The 21,964-nt window shown below is 42.6% G+C and overlaps 1 protein-coding gene across 2 annotated transcripts in view; it reads right to left on the bottom strand.

Annotated features, from left to right (window-relative positions):
* Nucleotides 1-21,964, bottom strand: part of PRKCD (protein kinase C delta) — a 232,912-nt gene that overhangs the window by 98,587 nt on the left and 112,361 nt on the right. For both annotated transcript variants that reach the window (XM_030205956.1, XM_030205955.1), the window contains exon 3: nt 4,243-4,383. In XM_030205956.1, the coding sequence (XP_030061816.1) occupies nt 4,243-4,357 (115 nt within the window). In that variant the 5' untranslated portion in view covers nt 4,358-4,383. The remainder of the gene's footprint in view (nt 1-4,242; nt 4,384-21,964) is intronic.

Consider the following 21,964-nt stretch of genomic DNA (forward strand, 5'->3'; position numbering starts at 1 on the left):
TCATTCAAAATGACAGTGCCTGACCCCTACTGGTGCATTCTGACACACCGCTAGTGGTCAGTCTATCAAATAAAGCAATAAGCATTACCTTATTTGGTGGGATGCCCTGCTAGGGTTAGAAACTACCAAATAAAGCAAATATTACCTTTTTTGGTAGATGGCACTATAGACTACCAGGGATTTTTTTTTTAATTAATGTTAGGGGGAGGGAGCGTCAGTTCCAGGGCATCAAATCCTCTCAACTAAACTTAAATTTCTCATGTTGTGCTCCCTTAAAAACTTCTCTGCATTGTAGCAGATGAATAGCCTCATTACCATACATTTTAATATGTGGTGCACCCCTTGGGGGGAGGGCAATGCATTACTTGCTCCGGGAAAATTTTTTTTTTAAATGTTCCCAGGTTCCAATCTAATTCATGTTTAATGTGGTATAAAAAAAATGCCATAAATAAGTAAATAGATAGAAACTCTGAATGTTGAGCACCTGATTCTCATAACATGTCATCTGTTTTAGAAGCTCTTTACCAGGAGAAAAAAAAAATCTCTGCACCAATAACAGGGTTAGGTGTCCCTATAACCAGCCCCTCCAAATGACACACTGATTACGATTTATAACAAATTACTACTCTACCTATGAAAAATTATGCCCTTATTATACTTCCTCTGTGTACATCCCTATGCACAAGCCGGCGGAATTCACCTCAGCTCTAACACTCTTTCAGACATGGTACAGGGTATATCGCAAAGCGCTATACCAAGCTAAAAGTGACTTTTAAAACACTAAGATTCCCTCTGCCAGTAATCACCCTCAAGCCCTTTTTTGAATCCTCAATGACCCCTTCTCTTCTTCCACGCGCCACCCATGCAGATGGCATGGAACTGAAGATGGCCTCTGTGCTGCTCACTTCAGCCTTCTACTACTCCCTCTTCTTAGCTCTCACCATCTACTCTCTTCCAACCACCCCCTACCTCTCCCTACTCACTCCTTCTCTTCTACCTCTTCCATCTCACCATTCACTTCCTTTCCCTCACCTCTTTCTTTTGCCCTTCCCCTGCCATCTGGTCCTCTTAACTTACCTACTCCTGCTTCCCTTTTACGTACAATTACTCCACTTAATCCCTTCCCTCCTCATCTACGGACCTCTGGCCCGCCTTTCTCTTCAAGCGCTTATCAATACGTCTTATTCCCCTTCAATTCTCTCTCTTTCAGCTTAGTCTCTGAGTCAGGCTCCCCCTGCTTGGAAACATACCCTTGTCCGCCCCCTCCTTAAAAGCCACACCTCGATCCTTCTATTCCCTCTAAATTTCCGTCCTATTTCTAATCTTCTGTTTTTATAAAAAAATTGTACATTACATTGAGATTACCAATATTCCTCACCCACTTCAAGCAACTTTTCAGCACAATCACAATACTGAAACTCTCACTTCTTGCCTTCAACTCCATTCGCACCTCCCTTGATCTATATCATTCAATGGCTGTGGTATTTCGACCTCTCCTCAGCCTTTGATTTGGTTGATCAATCACTTCTGTTACAACATCTTCACTTTATTGGTATCTCTGGAACTGTATATTCCTGGTTTTCCAGTTATCTATCTGGGCACACTTATCAACTTACTTTTAACCATTTCAGCACTAACCCTTTTGACCTTCTATCTGGTGTTCCATAGGGTTCTATTCTCATTCCCACATTCTTCAATACTTTTTTTTCCCTTCTTCTATCATTCAAGACTACAGCTGTACACCATTCTGCTACATTGATGATATCCAGATTCTCTGTTGTATCACTAACCCATTCTCCACCTCAATGGCTGTCTCAAATACATCTCCTCCTGGCTTAAATCTGATCTCTTTTTCAACTGAATGAAATGAGAGTCTATTCTTTTCTCTAATTCTTGTAACTCCCTTCTGCCTTCTCCCATTGTGGATAACCTGCCTCTTCCATACAAAGATCATACCAAAGTTCTTGATGTAATTCTTGATCATAACCTTACCTTCAAGTTTCAGACTGACTCAGGCATCCGCTCTTCCTTCTTTGCTCTACACCGCATACGCTCAGCCTAATCCCACTCCTTCATCCTCTTCTTTTGGTATTAAATTGCATTTTTTTTTGTTACATTTGTACCCCGCGCTTTCCCACTCATGGCAGGCTCAATGCAGCTTACATGGGGCAATGGAGGGTTAAGTGACTTGCCCAGAGTCACAAGTAGCTGCCTGTGCCTGAAGTGGGAACTGAACTCAGTTCCTCAGTTCCCCAGGACCAAAGTCCACCACCCTAACCACTAGGCTACTCCTCCACTCCGGACCCCTTGCCCGCCTTTGATTACTTGAGTGGAGGAGTAGCCTAGTGGTTAGTGCAGTGGACTTTGATCCTGGGGAACTGAGTTCGATTCCCACGGCAGTTCCTTGTGACTCTGGGCAAGTCACTTAACCCTCCATTGCCCCTGGTACAAAATAAGTACCTCAATATATTTAAACCGCTTTGAATGTAGTTGCAAAAACCTCAGAAAGGCAGTATATCTAGTCCCATTTCCCTTTCCCTTAATTCTCTATGTCGGCCTTCCTCTCTACTTTTTTAAACATCTACAGCTTGTTCAATCCACGGCTGTAAAACGTCACAATGCATGTCATTTTGATCATGTAACCCTTCTCCGTTCTCAGCACTGGCTTCCTGTTACTGCATGTGTGAAATTTAAAATCCTAAACCTAGTCTAAAAGTCCCGGTTGCCCTCAGCCCCCTCCTACCTTATTAACCTGCTCATTCCTTATGCTCCACTCTGTTTCTTAAGATCAGCAGATCTGTCACTCCCTCCACCTTCAGTTTCACATCTCACCTCCTCTTAAATTCTGCATTTTGCTATCAAGGACCCAAATTAAGGAATGACCTCTCTCTTCATATCAGAAACCAACCCATCCTATCTGCTTTCAAGAAACTGCTCAAAACCTCTCTCTTTACTGAAGCATTTAGAGCTGCTGCTGATCTCTTTTCCCCTCCTTTCTCAATTTATTATTGCTCTTTTATTTTTCTCTCCTTCTCACTTCTATTTTGATTTTTTAAACCACCTCGAAGCCTTTTTGCATGCCATTTGCTGGTATATCAAATCCAATAAACAAAATAAAATAAATTCTAGCTGTTAGCCCCTGAAGCTCTATTGCTTTTTGGATATCACTTCTTAACCTGGTGATATCAACTTGGCTTCTTAATAAGCCTGCAATATCCTTAGGTTGTGCTTCCGTTGTTTCCCCTTTGCTTTGTTCTTAAAGCCTGTATCTAGCCTAGAGGGAAGGAAGTGGGTAATTTGCAGTACTTCAACCTCCCAACTCTCTGATTATTATCATACAAGAGGACAGTAGATCCAAGGCCATTCAGTAGATCCATTTAGTCCACCTCACCTGGAGGAAGGCTACAAACCTCAACCTCTTCTTCCTCCTATTGATGCTTATTCTGGTTTTTGGGGTCCTCACACAGGTCTGTCTTTCAGAATATCTACAATAAATATTCATGAGAAACATCTGGTCTAAGACTGTGGTCAGTTCGCAGAGTTTGGCTGCACTGAACACTACACCTGTTTGTGGGCCTTAAGGACCAAAACTAAGAATCACTAGCAGAGATCCCATTTATATGGGCACTACTGTATCTACAATTCTGATGAAGCCTTACTTAAGGGAAACCATTACTAGTCTTCACCATCAACAGAAGTAACCCAAGGAAATACTTCTTCATGGAAAGGGAGGTGAATCTGTGGAATGACCTCCTGGTGGAAGTAGTGGAGACAAAAACTGTATCTGAATTCAAGATAGCTTAGGACCAGTACCTAGGATCTCTAAGGGAGAGGAAGGGATGGTAGATGGCAGGATGGGCAGACTGGATAAGCCATATGGTCTTTGCCTTCATTTCTCTCTGTTTTCTATGTTTCACTACTCCCATTAAATAACAAGAACAAGGGAGTACATGATACATACTTTGTTCTGAGAACCCCCCTCCTTGTGAGTATTTCAGCCTCAGGTAACACCTTATTTACACCTCCTAGCTTCTCACACATTTCTCTCATCCTCCGATATGCACCTGGACCTCAAAGACATATCTTATCTACTTTTTCTCAGAATTTTTATGACATTTCACAGACAAGATGCCAGGCACAGAATGCAATCTGTCTGCCTGCTTTTCGCTCACCAACATCAATGACACATCCTAGAATAAGGGTTGTTCTCGTCTGAGCACAGCCTGTTCATTGTCACAGTACCTGTAGTCAAGGCTTCCTTCATCTTTATGGCACAGAAGGGCTGGCATGGCTCTGCCTGGCTCGGCATGGGCCCCAGCTCATAGGAGTTAAAGGATATTCGTAGGAATGGAGCCATTCTTCCAGCAGCTGCACAGCTAAGTCCTAGGAGACAAACACATATAGAAAGTCAGTCACCCTTTAACTCCGTCAGCTGAAAAAGCAGGTCAAGGTTAAAGTAACTGGGGATGTACAGTGTTCTCACAGAGTGATGCATCATGAATACAAGAGGCGACAGTAAGATATTAAATGGTTACTTTCGGGGAAACCCGATGTTCCCACCAGGGCTGGAAAATCCGGTCTTTATACAATGGGAGGAAAAAGGCCTTAAACGATTAGAAACAATATTAGATGGAGAAGGGAAATTGAAATCCCCAAGACAACTCACATTAGAGGGAAATTGGAGGTTCACTTTTAGCTATAATCAGATGAAGCATTATATTCAATCCTTGGATAAGGAGGCGGTACAATTTCATTTAGGGGAGAAAATCCAAAAATTTTTTGATGATATCTCTGATGAAGCCCCATCAGTCTCGCAGCTTCAGAGGACATTGTGGACCCTGACGCCGCGAGTGGGGTTGACTCAGCTCCGTCAGCGGTGGGAGGCAGATATAGGAGAAGATTTATCTAACTGGGATGTTGACGCCTACATAAAAAGTATTCCCCGGCTAGTCAGTGGAGCTAATTATAGGGAATGTGCATTCAGGGTATTACATAGAGCCTACATCACACAAGCTCAATTGTCCCGAATGGGAGGAATCCTTACACCAAGATGCTTGAAATGTAATCTTGTAGAGAACACTTTTTACCACGCATTCTGGGAATGTTTAAAGATTCAGAGCTATTGGCGGAAGATAGTACACTTTATGATTTCACTGACATCACGTAGAATAGTGGGTACTCCTCTGCAATTGGTTTTGGACTACCCAGGAGCATTCCAGGGTTTAATAGCAGACGAGACACTTCTATGTCGAAAGTTATGTCTGGTAGCAAAAAAATGCATATTACAATCTTGGACGTCAGATAAGCCTCCAGACTATTGGCACTGGCGAAACCAGACACATCAACTAATGACATGGGAAGCAAGGGAGGCTAAAGGTTCATGCCGCCGCAAGGCGCGTTTTCTAAAACTTTGGGGGCCATTATTAGACATATTAACTCAAAGAGGACGGAGTCTTATACTTAACACATTATAACCGAGAAGCAGTCGAGAATACATATGTATGACCTTATTCTTAGAAACACACATTCGATGAGATTTTAGGAGGAAGGGGGTAAGGGGGAGGATAAAGGGATGGGGGGAGGGGGTATGAGCATTACAAGGAATGTTCACTTGTTAATTGGTCAATAAAGTTCCTTTGAGTGTTGGTTTAGTTGGATGATGAGAACATTAAGCTGCTCGCAGCATACCATGTTCATTAAGGTTGACAATCACTGTTGCAACATCCAATGAGGCCAAAGGTTGATGCATACTCCAACTACATGTAAATTGATGGCATACAGGTGGAAACAACACTATGCACAGATTGAAGAACAACTGGCTATTAGAAAACCTGTTGTTTAATTATAGATTCGCAATAGACTTACTAAATAACAGTTTAAAGACTATATAAGACACAGTTTCGTAGTTGTCAGGGTATATGGATTATATACTGTCCATACAGCGAGCAGATAAGGATAACAGCCACATAATAGTTGATTATACGGAACCTCTTGTATTGACTGCACGGAAAACATGTTAAATATTTACCTGAGGTTCAGACCTAACATCTGTAGGAGAACTCTATATATAGTTAATACTAAAGCAAAGTGTACATGACATGGGGACATCTTTCCTGTTAAAGAAGGGGAAGGGGATAAAATGTGATAATTGTTTGGCACTCTGTACTAGCTCAACAAAAAAAAAGTTTCTTTATGAACATCTGTACCAGTGAGGCTGTATGCATATGGTCAAGTATGTATTTTATTGAAGTGTCAATAAAAATGTTGTAACTAAATGGTTACTTTCTCTCTGGTTTGGAAGCTCTGTTTGAAATGTGGTGCACCCTGCTGCTCTCTGTTTGGAAGTCCAGAGAGCATGGGGCTTCCTGATAGCAGTGACCTGGAGCACTGATGGAGGAGGGACAAAAAATTAACAAGGCCTGAACTGCAGAGAAAACAACCTTTAATTTTAAAAGAGGTAGATCCTTAGATCTTCCTACATGAACATTTCTTTGCATAGGGAGTAATTCTATAAAGAAGGTGATAATATTTGCGTGAGAAGTACACACATAAATGACTAGAATACAGGCATATATGTGAGTAAATGGCAAAAATCTGGCTGCATGCTATTCTGTAATTATGTCATTTTGAAAGGTCCAATCAATTACATGCGGAAGTAAAACTACTGAAAGCATAAAAATCAAACCCAACGCAAGCGACTTATCTTTAAGTGTAAAAGACCAAACGCCAACATGCGCTATGTTTCACTACTGCTTCAGGGTGTGGTCCTCTGCCAAAATCCAGAACTTGCTCGTCCGTCACATTTTAATGCCATTTAAGTCACTTTAGATTAATAAGGATAGTGTTTAAAAGACGAACAGGAAAAAAAAGTTGTTGATAAATTAAAAAAAAAAAAATCTAAGAAAAAGGAGGAGACCTATGAAAAGGTAGACGAGTCATGGGCCAAAGGTTACCCATGTGAAAAGAGTCACCACAGAAGTCATTATAAAATACTGATTACCGTGTTGTCTAAAGCCTAAGGTGTATTTCACGTTGGGTTTGATCTTTATGCATTCTGTAAATATGTGCATATTTTTCAAAGCTTGTATTTGACAGCTAGGCATTTGCATGGGCAGAGTCTGTACGGTACTGACCTTCGTGCATTTATCTCTGGAATCTAAGAATAAGCATTTACACCAACTCTACTGCTGGCATAGGCACTCCTGTCTGAACGCAGATATGTGTAAACTGTAGTACCCATGGCTCCACCCCTGTGTACACCCCTTTTACAAATCTGCACTATGGGCTCCTTTTACTAAGCTATGGTAACCACTAGTGTGTGCGTGCGTGCTGCATTTTAAAAGGGCTTACCACAGGAAGCGCTGCGGCATCCTGTAGCAATTTTGCAATCTGAATGTGGAAACCACATGCTAAAACATAATTTTTACTTTTGCACAAAGGGGCATGTTAAGGGAGCATTTCTGCGCTAATCAGTTGGCGCAGCTACATTACAGTGCGTTAACTGGTTAGCGCATAAGCTCTTACTGCCTACACCATAGGTGTCAGCAAGTGCTCACGCACTAATTTTTGTTAATGGCAACATTAGCACATGCCCATGAAATCGGAAAATGGAAAATCAGCCATTTTCCAGCGGCGCTAAAAATGGCCTTAGCGCATGGGAAAGACCTGTGTAAGGGTGCGCCAAGTCCACCTTTTTCCGCAGCTTAGTCACAGAAGCTCTATGTAAGTTAAGCGGGTAATTGCAGAGTAGTGTTTAGGCGGCATACTGGCATACATGCGTGTGAATGTACACATATATGCTAGATTTTACACATGTAATGCATTCGTAAACTTTAACAGGGGTGGCCCGACCATTAGGCCAACTGAGGCAGGGGCCTCAGGTTGCACTCATCAGGAGCGGCATCTCCCCTTTCGTGGCATTTTACCTTGTCATGTTCCAAACCCGGCAGCGATTCCCATACGTTGCCCTGCCGCCTGCAGGCACCCACCTCTTCCCTTCATTGTGGCCACCTCTGATGTAACTTCCTGTTTCGTCAGAGGCTCAGGCAGCTGCAGTAAAGGGAAGAGGTGGGTGCCAGCGACAGGGCAGCGTGTGGGAATCACTACTGCTGCCGGGTTTGGAACATGACTAGGTAAACGTCGCCGGGGGGGGGGGGGGGGGGGGGGCGGCAGTATGATAACTCCGCCTCATCTCGTCTTGGGCTGGTCCTGAACTTTAGCACCTACTTTATAGAACCACCCCCACACATATAGAAATGTGGATGACGCAGAAGACACTTTAATCCCAAAATTTAGGTGCCTAACTCTAGACACGGATCTTTTTTTTTTTTTTTAATTGACCTAGAAATTATTTATTCCTTCTGAGGGTTTATCATGTACAAAAAGCTTAGATTGTGATCCCAGTAGAGATATAAAAGTATCCACATAGAAAATGTAAACTGCTTTGGTTAAGACACAGAAAGGTGGCATATCAAGTCCATGACCCCTAAATTTTATCTTACACAGTTGCTGGGAACATTTCAACCTCACTGCCTTTTTAAATCAGCTTTGAGCAGGCAATTGACCTAGTTGCACTCCCTAACACTGGCCCTGGCATCATGAGACCAACAGGATTCATATCACTACTAAGAGGATTTGGGCACGTTTGACCGTCAGCACTTCCTGGCAGCAGACAGAGAGCTGCAGCCCCACTGGAAACATTCCAGTTAACATGCATTGGTCCAGCACACCATGAACACAGGGTTCAAAAAGAATGATGCTCTTATATAGCCACATGCTTACACTTAGTTACACTATCGTGCAACTAACATCATTGGATAAATAACTAAAAGTTCTACAAACAAATAAATGGAATTACATAAAAGTCTGTCCTATTTTTATATGGTAACCCATGGCTGCTTAATTGATGAATATCGACTTAAGCAGCAATGTGTTAGCCGGCTTAAAAATAACTCAATATTCAAAGTCGAAACCCACACAGGTCCTGGCTTTGAATACCCTCTATCACAAATGTACTTTAATACAATATCACCCTACCTCTTAGTCCGAATATGAACTCCTTATACTTGACTGCTAATCTACTATGTTAATCAAGTTCCCTAATGTAATACCACTTGTAACTCTCACTTTGGAAATGGCGATCGCCGTGACGGAACAATGTAAGCCACAATGAGCCTGCAAATAGGTGGGGAAATGTGGGATACAAATGCAATAAACAAACAAAACAAACAAACAAACTAATAAATAAATAAATAAATATCCGGGAACAATGCCACTGGCGACAAACAAAATCCTTGTTGACGACGGCTGAATACTAGACCCGAATTCTTAGAAATTCTGCGGGAGCCACGATTCAGATCAAAGTCATTCGGTTTTGAAAAATTGTGTATGCATCCTATAGCAGAAGGAGCGACTCAAACTTCAATTTGGAGGTGACTCATTCAGAGGTAAGGTATAGCCAGGGCTTTCTTTGAGGGGGTACTGAGTACCAACACCTTTTCCATTGTCTGCTAAAACTGACCCATGGTCCCCAAGTTTTAATGAAAGAGCTCAGGCTCTATACACCAATTCTGCCTTGTCATAGATTCTGTGACTGGTTGCAGGGTGCCTGGCTATTGTGGGGTGGGTCCCTCAGTGATCATCCCACTCCTGAAGGGCGGCCTGGCATTTTAGTACCGGCACCTTTTTTGCTAGAAAAAAAAAAAAACACACACACTGGGTATAGCTGATTTTTAAATGTCTTCAACATGCTGATGAAGACAGTTGAGTCACTGATTTGTGGAAATGAATGATGTGGGGAGGAAATGTATAAGATTTCATAAAGGTCTATGAAGGTGAATGATGTGGTTATGTTGGAACCACTGAAGAATAAGGAGGTAAGTGATGCGGTTAACAGGCAGAGGAAGGGCTGTCTATACTGAAATATATTGGGGTGAATTGATGTGGTTAGGATGGTGGTAAGTTTGGTGGTGAATGACATAATTCTGAAGGTAAGGGTGGTCTTCCTGTCTGTGTCACCTTACCAGTGAGGTATAAGATACATTGGTTCTGGGTAAAATTCTGTATTGCTGGGTATAGTGTTTCTCTAGTACTACTTTGGGAGACACGGCTTAATCATTACGCAAATAGGCAGTTGTCTAGGGTGGTCGTTTCAGGGAGACGGGGCAGCAAAGAGCAACTGCAATCCAAGCAAAAAACAGGCCTGACAGCCAAAGTCAAAGAGCCATCAGCACCTGCTTTTATGCATTGGAAAGGTGAGCAGTTTTCAAATACCCATATACCAAGTGTAATAATGAATTAACATACAATTATGCATTTTCAGATGATTGTTCTGGAAAAGTGTAGTATTTAGGTGTTGATGATTATTAAATGTATAAAAATCTCAGCAGTTGGGGATGAGGGCCTAGAAGTTTGAAATTTAATGAGTTGGGGGGGGAGGGGGAGGAGCACAAAGCTGAAGGTTTGCCTAGGGTGCCTAGTTTCCCTTTCTCATGTCACATTCGGGGGCGAGGGAGGGGGGACAATAACACTGAGGCATTAAGGAGGGATCATGCCTTTATCCCTCCAGTGGTCAGCTACTCAATGCTTTTTTTTATACCCTGGATGTGATTGAAACAGATCTAACTGGACACTCTTCTTTTTTGATTTGGACCTTTCTTCCCGTTCAATTATCGCTTTCGGATGTCCTAAATTTGGGCCCTCCTTAGTCCTGCCCTAAACACACCCCCTTGCTATTTGGATGGGCCATGTTTGGGAGGAATTTTCAAACCATCTGCAATGGGCCATAGTGCACATCTATTTTCAACCCGCGCAAGTTTTCAAACTCAAAGCATGCATGCAAGTACTTTTGCTTTGAAACCTATCACAGGTACCAAACACCTACATAAATTTGCATCTAATTTTTCTGCATGTATTTTTTTTCTTGGAAAATAATGTGCACAGAGTCAACTTGTATGCGTGATTTCCATTCTCCAAGCTAAATACACACCCAGGAGCACTTCCTCTCAACATGGCTAAAAGTCTGTGCACTGTTGGAGGGGGCAATTTTCAGAGAACTGATTAGTGTGTGTAAAACACCTTCCATGCATGTACCATTTTGAAAACTAGTTTCCCCATCTTTTGCAATGTCTGTTTTTTTCATGTTTTTGTTTTTTGTTAGAGGTCAATGTGTCCAACAGGACATTTATTTACCTGTAGATTAGTACAGACCATACTAAAAAAAACAGAGGCAGACATCACCCATAAGGTCTGGAAAAATAAAAAGGACAAGTAGATTGTTTTCAGTGTCTGGTTTTAGGGGCTACAGTATAGTTTATATTAGATTGTAAGCTCTTTGAGTAGGGACTGTCTTTCTTCTATGTTTGTGCAGCGCTGCGTACGCCTTGTAGCGCTATAGAAATGCTAAATAGTAGTAGTAGTAGTTTATGATATATATATTTATTTATTGGAATTTATTAACCTTCATAAAGAGATTCACCCAAGGCGGTGTATAGCAGGTACAGTTTAACATAAAACTTAAAACAGCATAACAATAGTAAAATAACCAAGTATAAACATAAATGCAATAAATGAAGCAAACTTGAAAATAGTAAACTGAAACCTAATAATAGTCTACTGTGAAACAGAATAAAAAAATATACACATTTAACAGCACTGGGATTCAAATACTAGAAATACAGAACAATATTAGCGTAATACTAATGATACATCTAATAGCCATGCATTAGAACACCTAATAAGCATGCTTTAGAACATTTAACTAACATAGATATGATGCTAAAGATTTTCTATAATACGGCTTACCATATCTGGCAAAACGAAAACGTCAGACCCTTAAGAGAAAAACTACACTGGCTTCCTCTAAGAGAGCGTATTACGTTCAAGGTCTGCACTCTGGTTCATAAGATCATACACGGTGAAGTTCCAGGTTATATGTCAGACCTTATAGACCTACCAAGCAGGAACTCTACTAAATCATCACGCACGTTCCTGAACCTTCAAATACCCCAACTGCAAAGAAGTGAAATATAAATTAACATATGCACCCAGTTTCTCCTATATAAGTACGCAAATATGGAACTACCTAAATCAATAAAAACAACACATGACAAATAATTTCCGTAAATTATTGAAAACTAACCTATTCAACAAAGCATACTGCAATAATCCATCCTAAATACCAGTTAGTCAAAATTTTACACCGAACCTTCACTAAACATAATTCTGTACCTCCCGATTGACTATATTAATCAACAAGATTGAAGTTTAACATTCCTGATTGTTCAAATTAATCTATTACGATTGATGTTAATCCAACACATTTTATTTTCTGATTATGAAAATGCACTTTCTATAACTGTATACCTAATCCTCTCTGTCTCTTTCACCTTAAATATGTATTTTTCTTCCGGAATTGGTGATCACCATTATGGAAATGTAAGCCACACTGAGCCTGCAAATAGGTGGGAAAATGTGGGATACAAATGCTACAAATAAATAAATTAAATAAATATAGCTGAGGGACCAAGAGGACATATATGATGGGAACAAGATGCGTGGTACAGAGTCAGTTGAGATAATGCAACACCATCGGGGTTAACGTGGGAGCCCTTAACGCCACCTCAGTGTATGGCGGTAAGGGCTCCCCCCTGAATTGGCCACGTTTCAAGTGCTTTACTTGCCGCATGGCCATTTTCTGCAGGAAGGCGAGACTTCCCTTTTATCAGCTGTGGTAAAAGAGCGCCTCAGTGCGCGTGTAAAACATGTGCAGACGCCAGCACCAGCCCCCTTAGCTTGTTATTCAGGAGAAACAGGGGTGATATGATACAGACGTTCAAATATTTGAAAGGTATTAATCCGCAACGAACCTTTTCCGGAGATGCGTAGGCGGTAGAACGAGAGGACATGAAATGAGATTGAAGGGGGGCAGACTCAAGAAAAATGTCAGGAAGTATTTTTTCATGGAGAGAGTAGCGGATGCTTGGAATGCCCTCCCGCAGGAGGTGGTGGAGATGAAACGGTAACAGAATTCAAACATGCGTGGGATAAACATAAAGGAATCCAGGAGCTTAGCTGAGATTGGGTGGCAGAGCTGGTAGTGGGAGGCGGGGATAGTGCTGGGCAGACTTATACGGTCTGTACCAGAGCCGGTGGTGGGAGGCGGGGCTAGTGCTGGGCAGACTTATACGGTCTGTGCCCTGAAAAAGACAGGTACAAATCATGGTAAGGTATACACAAAAAGTGGCACATATGAGTTTATCTTGTTGGGCAGACTGGATGGACCGTGCAGGTCTTTTTCTGCCGTCATCTACTAGGTTACTATGTTACACCTATTAGAACTGTACTACTGCTGCTGTAATTCTGCACAAAAAAAAATTCTGTGCAAAAAAAATTCAAAATTCTGCACACAAACACCTGTGTTTACAAAGGCGCGCTATAGGCACGTTAGCATTCGCTAACATGCATCAAATGCTAACGTGCCTATAGGAATGTATTGGCGCGCTGGAGCAGGAGGAGCTGCATAGGAGTACCTCTTCGGGGCAGGAAAGAACCCCACTCTTTCCTGCCCGCTGCTCTGGGCTGGAACTGCTGCTTTTTCCTGCAGCAGTGTCATGAGATTACCACTTGAAGTCTCAGCGGACATTTTGAAAAAGCAGTGGCACAGGCCTAGAGCAGTGGCAGCAGGCAGGAAAGAGCGGGGTTCTTTCCTGCTCCCAACAAGGCCTACTGGTGGTGACGAGGCAGTCAGCCAGCCAATCAATTCCCCTCGGAGCAGAGATTCTGCGCAAAAATGTTGAATTCTGCACAAATTCTGTGCTCTGTAGTCATGCAGAATTCTGACAGGAGTAACAATACAAACCTATGTTTAAGCATCTAGTTAAGGTGTGTCAGAGATGGGGTTTCAGTTCAGACATGTGTGACCATCTCTGGGGAAAAGTCACCAGAAACAAAAAAGTAATAACAGTCCAAACCCCATTTGTTTATGTGAAAAAAAAAAGTTACAAAAGTTCAAACATGTAACTTTTGAAGACTGCTTATGGACCCACGACATGAAAACAATCAGTTAGCCATTGTCAACATTTTGGATCTGCTACTTTAGTCACTTTTTCCCCAGAGATGATACATCACTGTAGTTTTCCAAAACATTACATGTTTCAATATAATATCACTTGTGAGCCTAATTCTGCACCAGGTTATCAAACATGTAAGCAGTAAGGCGTTTAAAACAGCAGTGTTTAGTTTGATTTCTTAAATACACTTCTAACCCATTACACCTAAAACAAATATTTGCCTTTCTTGACTGAATAGGTGTTGAAAGATGTCTCTTGAATTCCCACAAAGCCTGGCCTATGATTATTTGGATATATCACTAGAACAATTATCAAAAGGATCTAGGTGCCTAGAAGATCCTGTCATGACTATGTCATAACAACACTCTGTAAGTCACATTGAGCCTGCAAATAGGTGGGATAATGTGGGGTACAAATGCAATAAATAATAAATAATAATAAGATCCATGAAACAGAATTAGTCCTGAGTAGAAGTGGCTAAACATTGCTGTGTTTCACATTGCAGCTCTTTAGCTGCTGAAATACTGAGCATTCCTAGGGAATAGACTTCCTGAGCCAGTACGTCAAGCTCCATCTCCGGCCGTCTTCGAAATCTAAGCTAAAAGCCCACCTTTTTGATGCTGCTTTTAACTCCTAACCCTTATTCACTTGTTCAGAACCCTTATTTTATCAACCTCACTTTAATATTCCCTTATCTCTTGTTTGTCCTGTTTGTCTGTCCTAATTAGATTGTAAGCTCTGTCGAGCAGGGACTGTCTCTTCACGTTCAAGTGTACAGCGCTGCGTATGTCTAGTAGCACGTTAGAAACGATAAGTAGTAGTAGTAGTAGAGAAGAGCTGGCATCTAGAAATTAATTTTCAGTTTGATGTTTTTCTCCTGGATGCCCAGCAGCACAAGTACCAGGTAGAAACTGGGTTGGTGTTTTTGATCCTGTGCACCTTTAAGCCATTTTCAAACAGAAAGTACCAGGGGGCGGGATTTGTGGGACTGGATTGGGTTAGATAGGTGGCAACCAGTATTAGCTAGATGCACTGAAGGAGCAACTGTGTAACTATGTTCTTTGGTTGACTGTTCATTTTGATACCACAATAAAGGTATGTTAAATAAAAATAGAAACTACCTGTGCAGCACCCTCTGAAATGTGCTTAAACATACACAGGTAGAGAAAGCATTTCTGTTCTTTGCCACTATGCAGCAAATTGAAATTTCCCTCCTAAATGTTTTATACATTGTGAGTGCCGACATACACAACGAGCTAGATTCAATATATGGTGCCTAAAAACACCAAGCTTAGCGCTATTCTATAAGCCTCGCCCAGTGGCATAGCCAAGGGTGGGCCTGGGTGGGCCCAGGCCCACCCAATAGCAGCACGCCTATGAAGTGTCTGGCAGGGATTCCCAAGCCCCACCAGCCGAAAATTCCTGTCCTTCCTGCATACCAGCCTTCCCTCTGATGTATTCCCGCCTATGCGGAAACAGGAAGTTGCATCAGAGGGAAGGCTGTGGAGCCAAGATGAGCAGTGTGTATTATTTGCTGCTGGCTGCCAGTGAAAATCTGCTATTTAAAAGGTATGGGGAGAGGGGGATGTTTGAGAGATCATATGGCATGCAGGCAAGAGAGGGAGAGACCAAATCACTTGTGGGACAAGGTGGAGTTCTTCTGCCCACCCATTTTGGGCCCATGCCCACCCAAAATTGGGTGTCTGGCTACGCCCCTGGCCTCGTCTAACACTAGGCGTGGTTTATAGAATATGTGTAGCAGCCATCCAGAAGAACATACATATTGCCTTACTGGGACAGACTGGAGGTCCATCAAGCCCAGCATCCTGTTTCCAACAATGCCCAATCCAGGTTACAAGTACCTGGCAAGATCCCAAAACAGTACAATATATTTTATGCTGCTTATCCTAGAAATAAGCAGTGGATTTTCCCCAAGTCCATTTTAATAATGGCTTACGAAGTGATCCAAAACTTTTTAAAACCCCACTAACTGCTTTTACTACATTCTCTGGCAACGAATACCAGAGTTTAATTATACGTTGAGTGTAGCTTTATTGTGTGCCCCCTAGTCCTAGTATTTTTGGAAACAGTAAACAAGCGATTCACGTCTACCCGTTCCACTCCACTCATTATTTTATAGACCTCTATCACATCGCCCTTCAGCCGTCTTTTCTCCCAACTGAAGAACCCTAGCCGCTTCAGCCTTTCGTCATAGGGAAGTCGTCCCATCCCCTTTATCATTTTCGTCGCCCTTCTCTGTACCTTTTCTAATTCCACTGTATCTTTTTTTGAGATGCGGTGACCAAATTCGCACACAATATTTGAGGTGTGGTTGCACCATGGAGCGATACAAAGGCACTATAATGTCCTCATTTGTTTTTCATTCCTTTCCTGTCAAACTATGGGCTTCCCCGCATAGCAAATGAGAGGAAGTCCACAGTAATTAAATGGGCTTTCTTTCATTTGCCGCACCAAGAATCGGTAGCGTGGCTTTGTAAAAGAAGCCCTATATTTGATCTTGATGCACCAATTTTAAATATAATAATAATCACTGAACTAAAACAAACAAAAAACAGAGATGTGCCCTCATGTGAAAGGGGTCTGCTTTGTTTCATTTAAAATGAAATAAAAGAGTAACATAGGATAGTATTTTGTTTCTTTTTCCTATGTGCTATTTGGAATTAGTAATCAGTATTACATACAGTGGTGGAAATAAGTATTTGATCCCTTGCTGATTTTGTAAGTTTGCCCACTGACAAAGACATGAGCAGCCCATAATTGAAGGGTAGATTATTGGTAACAGTGAGAGATAGCACATCACAAATTAAATCCGGAAAATCACATTGTGGAAAGTATATGAATTTATTTGCATTCTGCAGAGGGAAATAAGTATTTAATCCCCCACCAACCAGTAAGAGATCTGGCCCCTACAGACCAGGTAGATGCTCCAAATCAACTCGTTACCTGCATGACAGACAGCTGTCGGCAATGGTCACCTGTATGAAAGACACCTGTCCACAGACTCAGTGAATCAGTCAGACTCTAACCTCTACAAAATGGCCAAGAGCAAGGAGCTGTCTAAGGATGTCAGGGACAAGATCATACACCTGCACAAGGCTGGAATGGGCTACAAAACCATCAGTAAGACGCTGGGCGAGAAGGAGACAACTGTTGGTGCCATAGTAAGAAAATGGAAGAAGTACAAAATGACTGTCAATCGACAAAGATCTGGGGCTCCACGCAAAATCTCACCTCGTGGGGTATCCTTGATCATGAGGAAGGTTAGAAATCAGCCTACAACTACAAGGGGGGAACTTGTCAATGATCTCAAGGCAGCTGGGACCACTGTCACCACGAAAACCATGGTAACACATTACGACATAACGGATTGCAATCCTGCAGTGCCCGCAAGGTCCCCCTGCTCCGGAAGGCACATGTGACGGCCCGTCTGAAGTTTGCCAGTGAACCTGGATGATGCCGAGAGTGATTGGGAGAAGGTGCTGTGGTCAGATGAGACAAAAATTGAGCTCTTTGGCATGAACTCAACTCGCCGTGTTTGGAGGAAGAGAAATGCTGCCTATGACCCAAAGAACACCGTCCCCACTGTCAAGCATGGAGGTGGAAATGTTATGTTTTGGGGGTGTTTCTCTGCTAAGGGCACAGGACTACTTCACCGCATCAATGGGAGAATGGATGGGGCCATGTACCGTACAATTCTGAGTGACAACCTCCTTCCCTCCGCCAGGGCCTTAAAATGGGTCGTGGCTGGGTCTTCCAGCACGACAATGACCCAAAACATACAGCCAAGGCAACAAAGGAGTGGCTCAGGAAGAAGCACATTAGGGTCATGGAGTGGCCTAGCCAGTCACCAGACCTTAATCCCATTGAAAACTTATGGAGGGAGCTGAAGCTGCGAGTTGCCAAGCGACAGCCCAGAACTCTTAATGATTTAGAGATGATCTGCAAAGAGGAGTGGACCAAAATTCCTCCTGACATGTGTGCAAACCTCATCATCAACTACAGAAGACGTCTGACCGCTGTGCTTGCCAACAAGGGTTTTGCCACCAAGTATTAGGTCTTGTTTGCCAGAGGGATTAAATACTTATTTCCCTCTGCAGAATGCAAATAAATTCATATACTTTCCACAATGTGATTTCCGGATTTAATTTGTGATGTGCTATCTCTCACTGTTACTAATAACCTACCCTTCAATTATGGGCTGCTCATGTCTTTGTCAGTGGGCAAACTTACAAAATCAGCAAGGGATCAAATACTTATTTCCACCACTGTAAAATTTAAAAAAAAACCTGAAAACACTAAGTGGACAACCCCCCCCCCCCCCCCCCCCCCCAAAAAAAAGCCCCTGGAATGCACATCCCTAGTCTCCTTAACAGTTAGGCTGTCTTGCTGTAATGAGTCTTCCCCTAATGAGAGATCTGGAAAAGATAACTCTTTCTTTGATAAGTACATAAGTAATGCCACACTGGGAAAAGACCAAGGGTCCATCGAGCCCAGCATCCTGTCCACGACAGCGGCCAATCCATTCTACCTCTGCATTCCAGCAGCCAAAGGTGAACTGAATCACTTAGGGCTCTGTTTACTAAGGCACGTTAGCATTTTTAATGCGCCTACAATTAGCATGCACGTTAACCATGTAGGCACCTATAGGGAAATTGTAGCTGCATACATGGTTAACGTGCATACATGGTTAACTCACTTTAAAGCAGGGGCATAGCCAGACACCCAATTTTGGGTGGGCCTGGGCCCGAGATGGGTGGGCAGAACTCCGCCCTGTCCCACAAGTGATTTGGTCTCTCCCTCTCTTGCCTACATGCCATATGGTCTCTCAAACATCCCCCCTCCCCTGCATACTTTTTAAATTGCTCATGTTGGCCCCACAGCCTTCCCCTCTGATGCAACTTCCTGTTTCTGCATAGGTGGGAATACATTAGACGGAAGGCTGTAGGGCCGGTGCAAACAGTATGTATCAGTTGCTGCTCATGCAGGCAAAGATCTGCTATTTACAAGGTATGCAGGAGAGACAGTTGTTGGGAGTTTTCAGACGGTGGGGCTTGGGGATCCCTGCCAGTCACATCATAGGTGTGCTGCTGCTGGGTGGGCCTGGGCCCACCAGGGCCCACCCATGGCTACACCACTGCATTAAAGATGCTAATGCGCCTATATCGCAGCTTAGTAAACAGGGCCCTTATACTATAACAGGTGTAGGAACAGAGGCTGCCAGCACAGCACTGCTGAGGTTAGTCTGCTCAGTAAACCAAGCTTGCCCAAATTCAGTCCTTGAAGGACACAAGCAAGCAAGTTTTCCAAGATACCTACAATGACTATATATGTGAGATAGATTTTCATGCATGTCCACTGTAGTAGTCCTGAAAACCTGACTCGCAAGATGTGCCGCCAAGAAAGGTTTGGAAAATACTGGCCTAGCCTGATGGGACAGCAGCTCTCAACAGTTAGGCAGAAAGGTATTAAGACAATGTAACAAAAAGGTATTGCCTAGAACAAGTTTACTTAGTTCCACATGTCCACGTGGTGGACAAACCTTCAACCATACTATCTTAGTCACGTGAAAATGATAAAGCCAGGCTAACACAAGTTACCTTCTCATAAAATATTTCTTCTGTGGTATGATGCCTTTTAGGATTCAATTTTTTTTCAGAGCATCTGTTATCATATTTCCAACTTATTAAAGCCCAGCCTTGGCGTCCATCAATTCAAAGATAATAATGTCACAGTGGGACATTGCCAAAACTGGTAGGAATAGTATCTGTACTCCCTCTTTCCCCGATATCGAAAGAACCTTCTGTATACTTTACCTCTTAATTTTTTTTCCTTTGCTTTATTTTCACTTGCAGGCAAGGCTGCTGGACCACTTCTTCTCTGTCTGTTAAGGGCTTGACACCTATGTGTGAAATCCAAAAAATGCCCGATTTATAAAGGTGTAGGAAGCAGTCTTAATGCTACGTCATTGCAACTGTAGACGAAACACACTGGGTCCTGCTCTAGAAATGTGTCAAAGGAGATCAGAGATTCTGATTCAATAGTTCAAACCAAAGTTTTGGAGGGAAGCATCAGAGATGCCAATCCCAATGCCGGATATTGAAGGTCAATGAGTGAGATTTTTCTCACGGGCCCCAGCCATGTCAAACTAGTTCTGGCAGATTCAAATTCCAAAAACTGACATACTCCAATTAATAAATAGAAAATAAAATTCTTTTTTCTACCTTTGTTTTCTGGTCATTTTATGTTTCTTATTATGCTGGTCCAAGTCTCTGGTTTCTGCTTTCTTCTCTTAAATGTCTTGCTAGATTCTCCTTTGTCCATCTGGCACTTTTCTATCCAAGTCCACCATCCGTCTTCTCTCTGTATCCCTATCTCCCAGTATCACCCTGTTCCCCCCCCCCCCACGATGTAACATCTCACACCTGCCCCCCACCCCCACCCCACTGCAGCTCTGAAACTATAACCTAACCCCTAAGTTGAAAGGAGAAAGGGAAAGGGGGAAAGGGAAATGGGACTTGATATACTGCCTTTCTGTGGTATTTTGCAACTACATTCAAAGCGGTTTACATATATACAAGTACTTATTTTGTACCTGGGGCAATGGAGGGTTAAGTGACTTGCCCACAGTCACAAGGAGCTAGGATTAAGGTAGCTAGAAGTTAGAAGCAAACCTTAACACCTACCAGTGGCGTAGCCAGACAGCCAATTTTGGGTGGGCCTGAGCCTAAAGTGGGTGGGCACAAAATTATCTCTGCCCCACCATACCTCCACCTCAAATATAAATACTTTAGCTAATGAGGATCCTCAAGCTCTGTTAGCTGAAGACTTTCTCTGAAGGCAGCCAGAACTCCCTTTTATCAAGCTTGGCAGTCAGCAGCAATGTCCCTAAGCCACTAATGCCAGCACCACATGCATGCTTAGTAGTCGGTGGCCCAAGGATGCTGTCACTGACTGGAGAGTTTAGTAGAAGGGAATTCTGGCTGCCTTTGGAAGAGGTTCTCAGCTGGGGATGCTTGGGGTTCCCCACCAGTTATAAAGCAAGGGTCAGGGCCAGTGTTAGACATGCTATGGCCCAGGTCAGAAAATAAAGGAGGGCACTTTCTCTGATCCCCTCCCCCACCTGCCTCCCCTCCAATTTCCCCACCTGCCAATACTAATCACACCGAAAGACCTTCACCAAATACAGACCAAGGAATCACAAATTAGAAATTAAAATATTTACACAAAAATTGAATTGAGAACACCAAGAAGTTAAACTTAGCAAATACTACAACACTGGAGAAATAACAACAGAAATGCATTTCCTTTCTATTGAACACAATGCAAAGACAATTGCTATGCACATTTCCGAAAGCTAATATATTCCATTTAAAACATTCAAATAAAATGCTTTTTTCTACCCTTGTTGTCTGGATGTTTTATTTTTCCATTATGTTGGTTCTAATTTCCTGTCTGTCATCTACTAATTCTCCTTCAAGCGGCTGCTGTACATTTGTCTTCTCTCTGCTGTCTATTCCCTCACTACACCGACCTCTGATATAATGATCATTCCTTTTTAGTTCTGTCCTCTCATTTTTTTCTTTTACGCCTCTGTCACCTCAAATTTCACCCTCTTTCTCATCCTTCTCTTCCTTTTTACTTTTCAGCTACCTATCAGATTTCTATCTTCTTCTTTCACCCACTAGCTCTCTCATTCCCCATCTCACTCCTTCCCCAGGCTTCCATTCCCTTCCATCTTTAATCTATTCCCCATTACCATATTTCTACCCTCTGTAATCAGTATCCTCTCATACATTTTCTTGCCACCATTCTCCTCCCCTTCCTGGCCTCTCCCACATGGTTCCACCATTCCCAGCGCCTTCCTCCCTCCACCT

The sequence above is a fragment of the Microcaecilia unicolor genome, chromosome 6 (assembly GCF_901765095.1).
Source record: "Microcaecilia unicolor chromosome 6, aMicUni1.1, whole genome shotgun sequence".
Taxonomy (NCBI): Eukaryota; Metazoa; Chordata; class Amphibia; order Gymnophiona; family Siphonopidae; genus Microcaecilia; species Microcaecilia unicolor.